The 14,167-nt window shown below is 36.5% G+C and overlaps 1 protein-coding gene across 1 annotated transcript in view; it reads right to left on the reverse strand.

The window, feature by feature from the left end:
• Positions 1–10,248: 10,248 nt before the first annotated feature.
• The window catches only part of LOC107016553, a 26,306-nt gene continuing 22,387 nt past the window's right edge, over positions 10,249–14,167 (reverse strand). Inside the window, 1 exon segment of the mRNA XM_027916563.1 lies at positions 10,249–10,525. Coding sequence (XP_027772364.1) covers positions 10,249–10,525 — 277 coding nt within the window.

The following is a 14,167-nucleotide window of genomic DNA, read 5'->3' on the forward strand; positions in this document are numbered from 1 at the left end:
CAGCATAGATACCTGTCCTCCTTAGCATAGTCAATGATAAGGAGTTTGCTTTGGTTTGTGAAGCGATCAAGTGATTTTGAGCATGCCCACCCTCATCCTGTTTTTAAGAAAGAATTCCTTACACTAGGACTTTGTAAAGATGTCAGCCAGTTGGTCCTCTGTCTTACAAAACTTTATCACAATATCCATATTCTCGACATTGTCCCTCATAAAATGGTGACCTGAAGAAATGGTTGCTCCATTGAATATGGAGGAAGGACAATCATCTACTTTGCCACTTCACCTTAATAATCAGTACTATGGATGGTGAAATAATCGAATGCATGACTACATCAATGAAGAGGACATCGAGCTATGGGATGTCATTCTTGATGGACCTTATATTCCTCGCAAAGAAGTAAAGGTCGGAGAGCTTGCCACCACTGTGGTCAATACCAGAAAGGAGTACAATAAAGTAACAAAAAAAGATTGAAAATCACTTCAAGGCGAAAAAAGTTCTAGTATGTGGCATTGGTGCTAATGAATACAATAGAATTTCTGCATGTGAAACTGCAAAGGAGATTTGGGACTGCCTTCAAACTTCTCGTGAAGGAACTAAATGGGTGAAAGAGTTGAAGGATGATATGCTCACCACGCAATATGAGAACTTAGTGATGAAAGAGGGTGAAACTGTCTTTGAGATGAAATCCACACTCGTCCCTGAGGAACCTCCCTCATATCCAATCTGGAGTCGATGAAATGGATGATTCAGTTCCTTCTCAAACGTAAATTCCAGCCTCCCCTATACCACCCTCTGATGAACTTTTGGTTTGTTCCCCCACTCTAGTGTTGTCTGAAAACAAATCTCAGGGTTAGGGTTGAATTTGTGTCAAAGCCCGCTGTGAAACTCGTCTCTAAGGAAACAGAAGTTGGGTCTATGGTTGTATCATCCACCGTGTCTGAGAGGCTATTTGAAGGAGAAATGTGTCACGTCCCACCACATCATAGTTAAATTTTGCATCCGGATAGAGGCGGAAGGATCTAGAGTTGTAGAGAGGTTTGCAGAGAACTCTAGAACCTTCAAGGTTAATCAAGAAGACTGGAGAGTTCCTTAGAAACCTCTAGAATAATTTAGATATTACTTGAAAAGGTTTAGTATATTCTAGAAAGTGTACACTTTTCTAGAATAGGGACCAAAGTGTAAATAACTTAGGAACTTGTAAGTAATTTTTACTTACACTTTATCCCCTAGGTAGTAGTATAAATAGGGGGGCTATCATTTGTAAACCAACCAAAAAAGTTGTAAAGCAATCTTCCAAAGCAATAGAAAAGCCTTCTTCAAAGCTCTCTTTCATTTCTTTCTAAGTCTTTCTTTGTATTCTCTTAGTGTTTCGAGTCTTAAAGGCTTACTTGAGATTACAAAATCGTGAAAGATTCATGAATTCGTCAAGTGTCGCACAGAGTCTTAGCAAATACTCTAAGTCCGTGACATATGGCAGAGGGAAAAGTTCTGGAATCCTGTGTTCTAATGGTAAGAGCAAAACTTGTGATTGTCCAAAGTCTAGTCTCTCTATGAGGAGATGTTCAACCCACTCTATGGGACCAAGAGCTTAGGTCAGCGGATCAGGTCCCACACAGAGATCAACCAATATTTAACCAAACTCCAACTTTGTTTAGGGTTAGGTCTAATGAAGAAGAAGAAACAGAGCCTCAACTGAGATGGAAATACAGAGGTATGTGTGGGGCCAATCTTCCTCAAACTGAAATTCAAGGGTTGGAAAGTGATCAAAATGTGCCTGCAAGTGTACTACATGCTACACGTGCAGACAGTGATGAGGAAAGAAAGAGGAAGGGAAAGGAAAGCTTGTCAAAACACACCTAAAAAGGGACAAGAAAAGGTATGAAACCAGGAGTGTGGCCCAAAAGGTTTTAGAAAGTGCCATTAAGTCCAATGTTCCTCATACTGAGAGGATAATGAGAAGAACATTAGAGGGATTGTTAACTAACGAACCCACTTCAACACCTGTGGCCATTGATGATAGTGAAACCTAGTCTGATGATGTTGTTAGGGATGTGGCAAAGCGAAAAAGGGAAGCTGAGGAGGAAAGGCTAAAATCTAAGAAACCTATAAACATGTAAAGAAATCGCTTGCTAAGAAAGGGAAGGTAACAAAACTAAAGAGTCCTGATAAAGGGAAAAGGGTAAAGAAGGTAGTAGAAAAACAACCTGTAAAGAGAGCTGGTCCTAGGGTTCAAAACCAAAAGGAGGAAAAGGAAGTGGCAAGGGATGAAAGAATAACTATTATGGAGCACCAAAAGGTGTTAAATGGCAGAGCTTTTGATCCTGATATTGTCACAGAGCTTGGTATGGCAACAGTGTATGATGTTGTTTTAGTACAGGAGTGGATTCATCTCTTTGAAACACCTCCTTCATATATGCATGAGGCCGAGGTACATGAATTCTTCTATAAAATGGAGTTATTGGAAGATGGTGGGATCACGACCACTGTCAAGGAAATCAGGATGCACCTGGATAAGGTCACTCTTTGGAATTATTTTGGGTGTGCCTGTACGGGGAGTTAGGTTCATTGGGAGATGTAAACCATCAGAGGGGAGAAGTTGAGCGTGCAGGGTTGCCTAAAAAGTTGCTAAAAGGGGAATATTAATTGTTGTTTGAATTCATCAACAAGGTCCTAGTTCCCATGTCTGATAAGAGAACGGTTGCATCGGCTGCAGATTTGTTCCTCATGGAGAAACTGAGTAAAGTTGAGCAAATAAATCTTCATGCGATAATGTTAGAGCACATGCACAAGGTAATGCCTTGGAAAAATGCAAGGCATGGCATTCCATACGTGTATATACTGAATCACATCTTTACCCATTTTGAAGTGCCTGTAGGAAGAGGGGTACCAGGTACCATGAAATAGACGTTTACCAAGTTCACAATGTTAGAATGTGAGTGCATGGAGGGTCCTGCAAAAGGTAGGTCTCAAGTAGTGGCAGTGCTTGAACAACAGGCTACTCTCACACGCGAGATGATTGATATAACTAAGCTTTTGGTTGAGAAGGAGGTTGAAATTGCTCGTCTAAAGTCTGAACTTCAGAAAACAATCTCTGGGGGACTAGGTACTAGCAACGCCAATAATCAAGTGTTGTAAAAGTTGAGGGGTGAAAATGTACTACTGTTGGCTTCGAATGCCTCACTCAATAAGGAAGTTAAGGCTGTCAACAAGCATGATAGGCTCATGAAGATGCAAATGAGGGGATGATTGTGTTTATGCGCACTCTCTCTCCCCTTCCCCCTTCGTCCTAAATATGTCTTTGTTTTCCCTCAATACTCCTTTGTTTTTGTTCCTTCTTGTAATCCTGAATACTCTGCGGCCTTGTGTTTTTTTTACCAAAGATTGTGGTAAGTATTAGTGATAATGCTCTTTTTGTTCTCTGCCTTGTTCATGTGCACTTACTATTATCTCTGTATGCTTTCATACGAATGTTCTGTGTGGCCATAGCCCTAGAATCTCTTGTCTGGATGATGTTCTAATTTGCATATGTTTGTTGTCTCTCCTTTTCAATGATGTCAAAAGGGTGAAGTTTTTGTTTAAGGTTGAATAAGGGATTCAGGGGGGACTAATTAACTAATTAAGGGGGAATAAATTGATTGTATTCAGGGGGAACTGATTAAGGGGGAATTATTTGATTGTTTTGGATGAATGTGTGAGAAGTAATGCAGGTTTTTTGTCATCATCAAAAAGGAAGGAAATTGATATGATGCTCCTAGATGTTTTGATGATCTCCTCACAAGTGCAGGGACCTGGTCCTTTGCAGAGTATGAAACTCGTCCAGTTGTCAAAAGTACTGGACAACTATAAAAGTTGTCTGCGTCAAGAAGTTGGTGAAATAGCAGAGTGTGACGAGGTTGTTTGTTTGATGGGTAATAACTCTTCATGGTATAAATCAAACAAACAACAACTCATTTTATTCATTCATTCAAAGAGAGATATTCAAGCTTCAAGAACAACAAGGGAACTGATAGAAGTGTGTTTGATGCTTTTTTTACTTGTTGTATTTTCTTGCTTATAATTGTTATTATATTATAACTGTGAAAGAAATGTTTCAAACACGGGTGATCATTGTAAGGGTTGGGTCAAGGTTAACGTAGGGCTTTACTTCAAGCCTATATTAATCAGGTAGGATTAGTATAGAGAGCAGTGTTGTATCTTGTCAGACTCAGCTAAGTGATAGGAAGTATTACATAGTGTGGAGATTAGTAGGATAATCTCTTGTTGTGACCGACTTTTACTCTAACTTGTTGAAGATTAGTAGAAGTGGTTTTGAAAATTCCTGTTGAGAACAGGTCGTGGTTTTTCTTCCTTGAGCAAGGAGGTTTTCACGTAAAGTTGCTTGTCAATCTTTACTTTCTGTATATGTTCTTTATTTGCTGTTACTACTATATTGAGGAGCTGGTCCCATCAACGTAAGTGGACGCATACATTCCAATAAGAATTAGCTAGAGATTTATCCTAACAACTCACCTTAGTCGAGGATTTTAGACAGTTGGTTTTATTTCACCTTATATTTTATTCAGACATTTATCTATTTGATTTTTGATAGACTATTTGAATTTTTGTTCTGCATTAGTATTTCAGTTATCTCTAGACATTTTCTTGTGTATACTCTAGTGTCATGCTAGAACATTAGGTTAGCTTAGGGTCACTTCTGGATCTAAACACCATATTACAATAGGGGTAATCTTAGATCGTGACAAACTTGGTTTCATAGCATTTGATTCAAGTGTCCTTGTCTAAAAGTCGCGTTAAGCAGAGTCTTGTTCATGGGTATGAAGCATGACACATCTATTATTAGGAGGCTAGGAAACATTTTAAGAAATACTTCACTTCATTCATATTCTTATTGTGTAAAATCTAATCATCTTCCTTCTAATTTGTACTCGTACACGTTCACAAAATCATGCTTAACAGAAGAGCGTACCTTAGAATGCACATGAATGGGGGCCCAACCATCACCATCAACCCCCATAGAACCTTTAGCTGAGCAAGGTTGCTTTGTAAGTGTAGACACCCAATTTTGACCCTCTCCCATAAGAAATTAATTTACGAGCTTCTTAATTCTCAAACGATTTAGAATAATTAGCTTTATACAATTCAAATATTTTTCGAGGTTACTTCAAGTAATTTTAGTCAATTTTTTATAGTATTTGATAATTGTCTATGTAATTATTATTATTTTTTATTCGAATATGATCTCAAATTTTTTTAATTTTAATAAGTATTTTATTAAATAAGTTTAGCTTAACATTATGGTTATAATTTTAAATCATTAATTTATTATTAAGTTAATTATTTTATTTCGTTAAGATTAAAAAACTCATTAATGAATTTATATTATATTAATTCATCATATTTAGTTATTAGCAAAATCCCTTCAACCCTTTTGATAACCAAGTTTCGGGCCCTTTTTACCTTTTCCAGCAACCCAAACTAATTTTGGACCCATTTCCCACGAGACAAACCCATCAGCTCATTTTTTCTTTTAAAACTTCCAGCCTTTCAATACCAAACGAGACCCAACCCGACCCCAGAACCTGCGCGTTCTATTTCTCCTCCAACAGTTAACCCGAAGAAACCTAGAAAATCGCGACACGAATCGCGAACCAGCATCTCGAACCCAGCTCCGCATCCCTCTCCTATTGTCCTTATCTACTTGTACTCAAATCCTGAGGTGTCTCCATCTTTGCATCTCACTCCTCCTTGCTCGAGAATCAAGCAACTTCATCATTATTCTTTTTGAGACTTGTACTCATTCGAGCTGGCAGCCTTATCCCTTGAAGAGAATTCGAAATTCAATCGGTTTCCCCCTCTTTCTGCCTTAAATCTCCCCTTATAAATATCCCCTCCTTCTTCATTGTTTGGGGGTTGGGAAGAAAAGTTAGAAATTTTAGTTGGAAAATTTGGATTCAAGAAAAGTAAAGTATACCGTGAAATACAGACCCAAAAGTCCACCAATATTAACAGAGAGTGTTTAGGTTGTGTTCTCTTTTTCCGAATGTAGTTGTTAATCGTAATCTCTCGGAGTCTTCGGAAGTCGCTGCCCTCCAAGCTCGTCAGTTGTCTCAGTTTAGCTGCCCAGAGAAAGGTAACACCTTCTCCGGCATGATACTCCCTTCATCTTCTCTATTTTTGACATGGTGTTTCTAGTGTTGTGAGGTTGTTACCTGTGGTCATGGTTGTGATTATCATTGAGTTTTGGTAGTTTGAATATGTTATACTTATGTTTCTTATGCGATTTCATGATTTACTTTTAATATTGAGCTTAAAGTTTTTCGTTTTAGCTTCAGTTATGTTGATTATGTGTTTCGCTATTCAAGTTTATCTATTTGTTTTCCTCATTTATTTAATTTTGTGTTGAATTGGCTTTCTGTTGTTTAAAAACCTGCAAGTATTAGTTGTGCTTTATTTAGTTTGTTATTGTTGATTTTGGTTATTCACATAGGTGTAAGGTTTCAAGTTTAACTAACATTGTGAGTGCTTGTGAACTTCTCGTAAAGCCTAATATGATGTCTATGTCTTTTTGGTTTTGACCCTTGATTTGAAAAATAGCCAGCTCCCTCCTTGTTCCCTCCTTTTGTTTCAATTTTGTCATGGTTCAAATGTTCGATTTTCGCAAAGAAGTTCCTCTTTGTGTGTTCTTTCTCTATTGTATGTGATAAAGCATATCCAATTTGAGTAGAGTTTTGGTTTCAAAATTGGTCTTCTCTCAATCATGGTGTTCCATATGATATTGATTGAATTTGATTGTTTTTGCTCTTAACAGTTAGTACTACTTGTTAATAGGCAATTTATTTATTAAATTGGTTGGAGGGTTTGTCGTTGATTGTAAGTAGTCATTAATTGTCATTGGTATGATTTGGGTTGTTAGTATCATTAGAATTTGTATTCCTCCATTAGATCTTCACTGTTTGGTCGAAGCGAGTTATTTGTTGCATATTAATTTAGTTGTTGTTACGATAAATGGTCTTAGATACGTTATTGCTCCTATTATGTTTGTTTGCTAATTCTTTTCCTCATTCTTTTGTTCCATGTAAATCTGTCTGAGTTCACCATGAACTCCTATTTTCCTTTTCCCGCATTTCGAGAGAGCCACGAAGGCTTCAACCCTTTCCTTCGAGTCGGCCGACCCTTGAAACTGATGAACAGGTGTCGAGAAAGGCATACATGGCTGGAAGTTGACTTATCAAGTCCCTAAAGCCTAAAAAAGGGGCTACATATGTGATGCATACCTGTTGTATACACTGGTATACGGGGCAAAATATTGTAATAAAGGATAAACGCAGCCGAATACTGAAAAGAAAGGAGAGAACGTACAAGATGTTGAAGAAATTAGGCTGATATACAGCTTAAAAATGACTATATATAGTGTGATACATTTTGTATATACAGCAGGCTCAACAAAGAAGAAAAGGCCTGATTTGGCCCAAATTTGCATCAGATTCAGAATTTGGGCAAAAAGCTCAAGTTTGAATCTTATTCTTCCTTTACTCTTATTTACGTATATATTTATTGTGTTAACTAACTATTTTATTTTATTTTGGTTGTTATTTAATTAAACCCCCCTAAAAGAAGTCTTTTTTTTTCTTTTTCTTATACTTTATTTAAATATATTTATATTTGTACTTATCACTTAGTTTTTCTCTTATTATTTTAGTTGCACTTTATGAATTATTTCCTTTAAAAAGATCCCCTTTTAGTTCATTCCCCCTTAAAATAATTAAATATAATAAGTAAGTAAATAAAATAAAAAATAAATATCGTTTACTTTAGTTTAAAATTTGAAAAGTTGTTTGAAAGTCACTTTACTCAAATCGCCTGTCAACCGCAAGTTAGCAAACATTTCGAGGGCCTAACATCTTCTCGTAATGTATATTGAACTTCGAACTCTTTTATTTCAAATTGATTTTATCTGTTTAAATCTTTTTTGAAAATCTTAAGTTTTTCTAGCTTTTTACAAAAAATTAAGTGGCGACTCTGTTCCTTTTGGATATTCGATTTCTCTTAAATCATAAGTTTAATCATTTTTTCAAAACTTAGTCATTTTTTTCGAAGTAAAAAAGTAAGTACTAGCCCAGACCATGACTCCGAAGGCCAATTGGCAAGTTTAGGCCCATCCAATTACAAAATGGAAGACAGTCGTAGCTAGAGTCAGGGATTTCACTCGGATGAACCTTCCCCGATTTCACGATTTGAAGGTGGAGGAGGATCCACAAGAGTTGATTGAGGGCATCCAGAAGATTACTGAGATTATGGGTGTCACTCCAGATAAAAGTGCAGATGGAACAACTGAAAAGAGTGGCTCAGATTTGGTACGAACACTGAAAATATGATGGGGCTATTAATTTAGACCTAGTGGTCTGGGAAAAGTTTGAGGTTGCATTCCTGGATAGGTTCTTTTCACTTGAGTTGATGGAAGCTAAAGTCCATGAGTTCATCAATATGAAGCAAGGGAATATGATAGTGAAGGAGTATCATTTGAAGTTTACTCAACTCTCCTAGTATTCTCCAACTATGGTGGTTGACTTTGGGGCCAGCCCACATGAGTAAGTTTGTGTCCGATAAATATGAGATTGTAGTGAAAGAGTGTAGGACTGCAATGTTGATTAATAAAAGATATTTCTTTTGGTTGATGAGTCATGCCCAATAGATCAAAGAAGAGAAAGTTAAGGAGAGTGTTAGGGAAAACTAAAAGGCTAAGACAGATAGTGTGGACTACTCTCATAAACAATGAGGCGGTGGTAATTGCTTTTAGTTTCGTCAGAAGTATTCAAGTCCAGTTTCATCTTTTGCTAGTGGCTAAGAGCCCAAGTTTAGATAAGATTCTCAACTCCTATGGCATTGACACTAGTAGTCGCACATTCCCAACTTGTCACAAGGGTTGTAAGAACCACCTAGGAGAATGTATGGTCAATAGTGATGGATGTTTCTGATGTACCAAGACGAGTCATAGATTGAGCGATTGTCCATAGGCCTCAAGTAAGGACAAGGATGTTCTTTAGCAGACTCAGCATGAATCTTTAGCTACTCCAGTAGGTTGCCCGACTCAGTAGGGCACCTCATCTACAACTAGCAGTGGACAATGTCAAAACATGTTTAATGCTCTTCAAACTCGATAAAAGCATTCCCTTGAAATTATTTTTTACATGTTGTATTCCTACCAGAGAAATTAATTTTTTTTTCTTTAAATACCTGCTCCAAACCAACAAACTCAACTTTATGATAAAAAAAGTAAAGTATTTCATTTGTTCATCATAAAAATAGCAAAATAAGTTATTATTTTATTTTTTATTTTTTTATTTGTAAAGCTTATAACATATTAATTTTATAAAACAATCATTAACCTCGATTTTATTTTTTGTTGTTCTCGAGAATATAATTCTCCTTCCTCGATTTTTTCCAGAATTAAAAATACATGACCATCCAATTAGTAACAATGAATTACAAAATGAAGCAATCAAGTGGAAATTTTGTTTCTACATAAATAGTTGGATAAAATTGCAAATACATTGATTAATACTATCTCATATCATCAGCATCTGTGAATTAAATATGAATGAGAATGAAATGTGTGTGGAAAAAAATCACAGAGGAAGATAAGTGGGTTGCACGTGCACATGTTAATTTTCAAATAAAAAATCATTTATATATATGCATATCTATCTTGAAAAACTAATATAAACTATGATATAATTGATAGTGCACCCATAAAAAACTTATGAGTGGCCTTGTGACGTTGGTACAAGACAGAGGAACGAATGTGAGACCAGACTTCAAATCCAATAAAAGCCATTTTTTAGCAGTATACCCGAAGTTCTCAAATCCTGCGTTCTCTTCTGAAGAGACAATGAAACTACAAAATAGTGCTCAACTTTTTTTTTGTTCCCCTATCCCAATAATCATTCTACTTCCTTTTGGGGTAAAAAAACTTTCACAAACATTAAGAGTGAACAAAAGCTATGGCAAAATTAGTTTTAATTCTCAGTGAGGATTATGTGAAATAGAGTTTTAAAAAAAAGACTTCACGCTGTAATAAATCAAGTACCATTGGCATGGCAAGCATGCAATCTTAGTGTACAAATGAAACTTGTGAAGGGGAAATTTCAACTAAAATAATACAATAATTACAACTATACCTTATTCCCTTAATTTTACACATACATATATACAAGTACCACACATCCCCAATAGTTTACTAAACTTTCTTATACGTCCAGTAATTTCATCAAGAAAACAAACTCGATATTAGAGGAAGTCCTGGGTTGAGGCCAGTTTGCCCCTTCTGGAACTTTGATGATTCTGAAGCCTTGTCCTATATACAGTTTTGTGGCTCCAGGGTTGCTAGTGTCACAATGTAAAGCAATTGCACGACATCCCCAGCTCTTGGCTTATGCCTCTGCTTTCATTACAAGCTTCTTTGCTATCCATTTTCGACGGTATATTATCCGTACCGCAACATTTGATATATACGCAATCCCTTTCCTGTTAAAGTTATTCATGTTCATTATAGTCATCAAGAAAAATATTATTCATGTTTTGTTTATTATAGAAATCATGTTCAATTTGTAACACTAAAGTTAACAACTATAGGTCCTCATATGGGTGCCCCTACTTATTTTTTAGTCACAACGCTGATGTCCAGACCAACTTGCTCAGGATTTAAATATTCCCTTGCATACCTGCTACCACCCACCAATACAAGTACCAATTGATTCTTCCCATCAAGAATTAGGAAAATGAAAAGAAATCACCTAATATTTTTGTCGCTACTTAAATTTGAACCCAAGTCTCCAAGGTTAACATCCACTTGATTGGTCACTAGGCCACACACTATTGGGTGTTCATGAAGTGGTTGTTTAGATATCAGTATCGGATTGATAAACTTCAATGGCTTCATTAGCTTTTCATTGAGTGAATGTTATGTCAATGTTCTATGACTGCCAAAATGAACATATAGAAGGTAGAACTCTACTAGAATGGTCAAAGCTTACTCTGAAATCCATTACCAAGTTTTTGTTTCTTCATTATGTTCTTTATCCATGTCATTTATTTCATCAAAAGGAGTAACCGCTACTTATACCCTAGACAGACAACCCGCAACAAACAAAGTAAACTCTCTTGCAAGCAAGAAGAGTACTGGCTATTTGAGTTGCCAAAGAGCTACTTGCTTAGAAGATGTTTAAATCGACTTAAAAGTTGGTCAAACCTACATTTAAGTCAATAGTTGACTTCTGGAAGTGTTTGTCAATATAAAAAATAACTTTAAAATAAAATTAGGAAGTGTTTGGCAAGGTAAAAAATGATTTAACATAAGTTTTAAATGACTTAAAATAAATCAAGAACCAAAAGTAGGTCTCCCACTACTTTTTATTTTTTGACGCAAAACTAATTTAAATTTGTTTGACTTAAGAGCTACTTTTTAGTATTATAATATAAGTTTTCTGCAAAATTATCTCACATCTTTAGGAATAAATCTAACTTTGCCCTGTAAATACTACTCTGAACATCAGTTGTCCTTTATGTTTGAAAAACTTGAGCACATATAGTCCCTCAAATATAATCTAGGCATCATCATTCATACTTCAATTTTGCAAAACTTGAGAACATATAATCTTAATGATAGGAAATTAATATTTCTCTAGGAACTCCTAAATTGTAGATATTTGTAGCAGACAAGTCTTATAGAATATTCACTTTGAAGTTGCAAATGTTGCAGACGTCAGATTTTGGAAGAACAAATAGCTAGGCAATTTCACTTTTCAAGCTGAATACCCAAATTTGTTCACTATAACACAAAATCCCAATCAAGTCATTACTATATACATGGAAGCGGCCAACTGGACATAAAATTCAGAAGAGGCATTTATGATTGGGAAATAATTGAGTTGCTAGATCTCTATGCAAGACTTTCGTAACACAATATTAACCTTAAGGCTGTGGATTGACTTAAATGGGGGAATTATGATGGAGGTATCTACACAAGTTCCAGTAATCGTATGATTAACAGATGTACTTGGAAACTCATTTGGAGACCTAAGCTGTCCCTAAAGGTTTTTTGTTTCCCCTAGATAGATTTTTATATGAAGCTTGCCTCACATGGGATAATATGATATAAAGGAACTTACAGTTTCTAACAGATACTAAATGTGCTAAATGGAAATTGGATATTTAGGTATACCAACAGAGATAGAATTAAACATAAGGATATCCGAGACAAGGTGGGGGTGACTGTGGTGGAGGACAAGATGCGGGAAGCGATGTTGAGAAAGTTTGGGGATGCGGTGAGATGTACAAATGCCCAGTATGAGGTGCGAGAAGTTGGCAATATTGGAAAAAGGTGATTTGACAGGACATGACATTGTTACAGCTTACCGACGACATGACCTTAGATAGGAAGGTGTGGATGATACGCATAACAATAGAAGGTTAGGATGTAGGAGTGGGTCCCTTCTAGTAGACAAGAGTGTCTTGTCTTGTGCCATTACTGGTAGTCGTAGAATTACTCTTGTAGTTTCTTGTTCTTTGATTTATGTGACTATCTATTATTTCGTGTAGTTTCTTTATAGTATTATTTTGTTATAATATTGCTATGTTACTGTGCTGTTTTTTATACTATTTACTGTTTATTATACTTCACTATGTCTATTATGTTTGTTCCTAGTCTGTCTCTCTCTTGAGTTGGGGGTCTATTGGAAACACCTCTTTACATCACATCTGAGGTAGAAGTAATATTTACGTACAAACTACCCTCCCAGAACCAACTGTGTGGGACTACACAGGTATGTTGTTAGTGTTGTTAAATTATCTTTGTGAGAAATATATGGGAAAAAATATTTTAACATTGAGACCCTATTTGTAGACACTACATTAGAATCCTTTTCCGACTAGGATTCCTATTCAAATTCCTATTTTAAGTAGAAAATACTTATTTCTATTCTAAACACTCCCCCTCAAGCTGGTGCATATAAATCATATGGACCTAGCTTGTTACAAATGTAATTAATACAAGGACCTGTGAAGGACTTGGTGAACATATCTGCAAGCTAATCATTTGTATTCACGAATTCCGTAACAATATCTTTTGAGAGCATCTTTTCTCGGACCAAAGTGACAGTCAATCTCAATGTGCTTAGTCCTTTCATGAAACACTGGATTTGATGCGATATGAAGAGTCGCTTGAATATCACACACAAGTTCCATTTGATCAATTTTGCCAAATTTTAGTTCTCCTAGCAACTGTTTGATCCAAACTAGCTCACAAGTTGTTGTCTCCACTGCTGGATATTCTGTCCAATTAGCGTCTGTATATCCAATTATATGCTTATGTCCTTGATCCTCAAAGAGTAGTCCTTTATCGGGAGCTGACTTTATATATCGCAAAATACAAACAACTATTTCCTAATGACTATCACAAGGAAAATTCATAAACTGACTTACAACACTCACTGGAAAAGAGATGTCACGTTTAGTCACTGTGAGATAATTCAACTTTCCAACAAGCCGTCTATACCTTTCAGGATTACTAAGTGGCTCCCCCTATCCTGGAAGGATTTTAACATTGGGATCCACAGGAGTGTCTATAGGTCTACATCCCATCATTCCTGTTTCCTCAAGAATGTCGTCATACTTGTGATGAGAAATAACAATACCTGATCTGGACTGAGAAATCTCAATGCCTAGTAAATACTTCCATCTGCCAAGTGATATACCGTGGTTTCACGGTATAATTAATACATTTTCCTTAAGTTTAGTGTGTCCGAAAGCCTCTTTGTGCTAATTTTGATATAAGTTTCTCTTAGTTTTGCAGGAAATCTGTCTAAAGCTGAATGCGGAGATTTTGAGCGAAAAAATGCAGAAGAGACCACCTACGGAGCTTATGACGGTCCGTCGTGCTTGTGACGGTCCGTAGGTGGCAGCGTAGTGTAGCTGCTGAAGGAAGATGGGGAAGTCTGACCAAGTGTGGGATTACGAAGCTTGTGACGGTCCGTCATGGCTGTGACGGTCCGTCCTGCAGGTTCGTCGTGAAGTTCAGAGAAGTGATCCCAGTACCCAGATTCCGAGAGTTGAAGTATTTTGGAACGAAGACCCTCGACGGACCGTTGTGCCTATGACGGTCCGTCATAC

Source organism: Solanum pennellii, chromosome 4 (assembly GCF_001406875.1).
Source record: "Solanum pennellii chromosome 4, SPENNV200".
Classification (NCBI taxonomy): Eukaryota; Viridiplantae; Streptophyta; class Magnoliopsida; order Solanales; family Solanaceae; genus Solanum; species Solanum pennellii.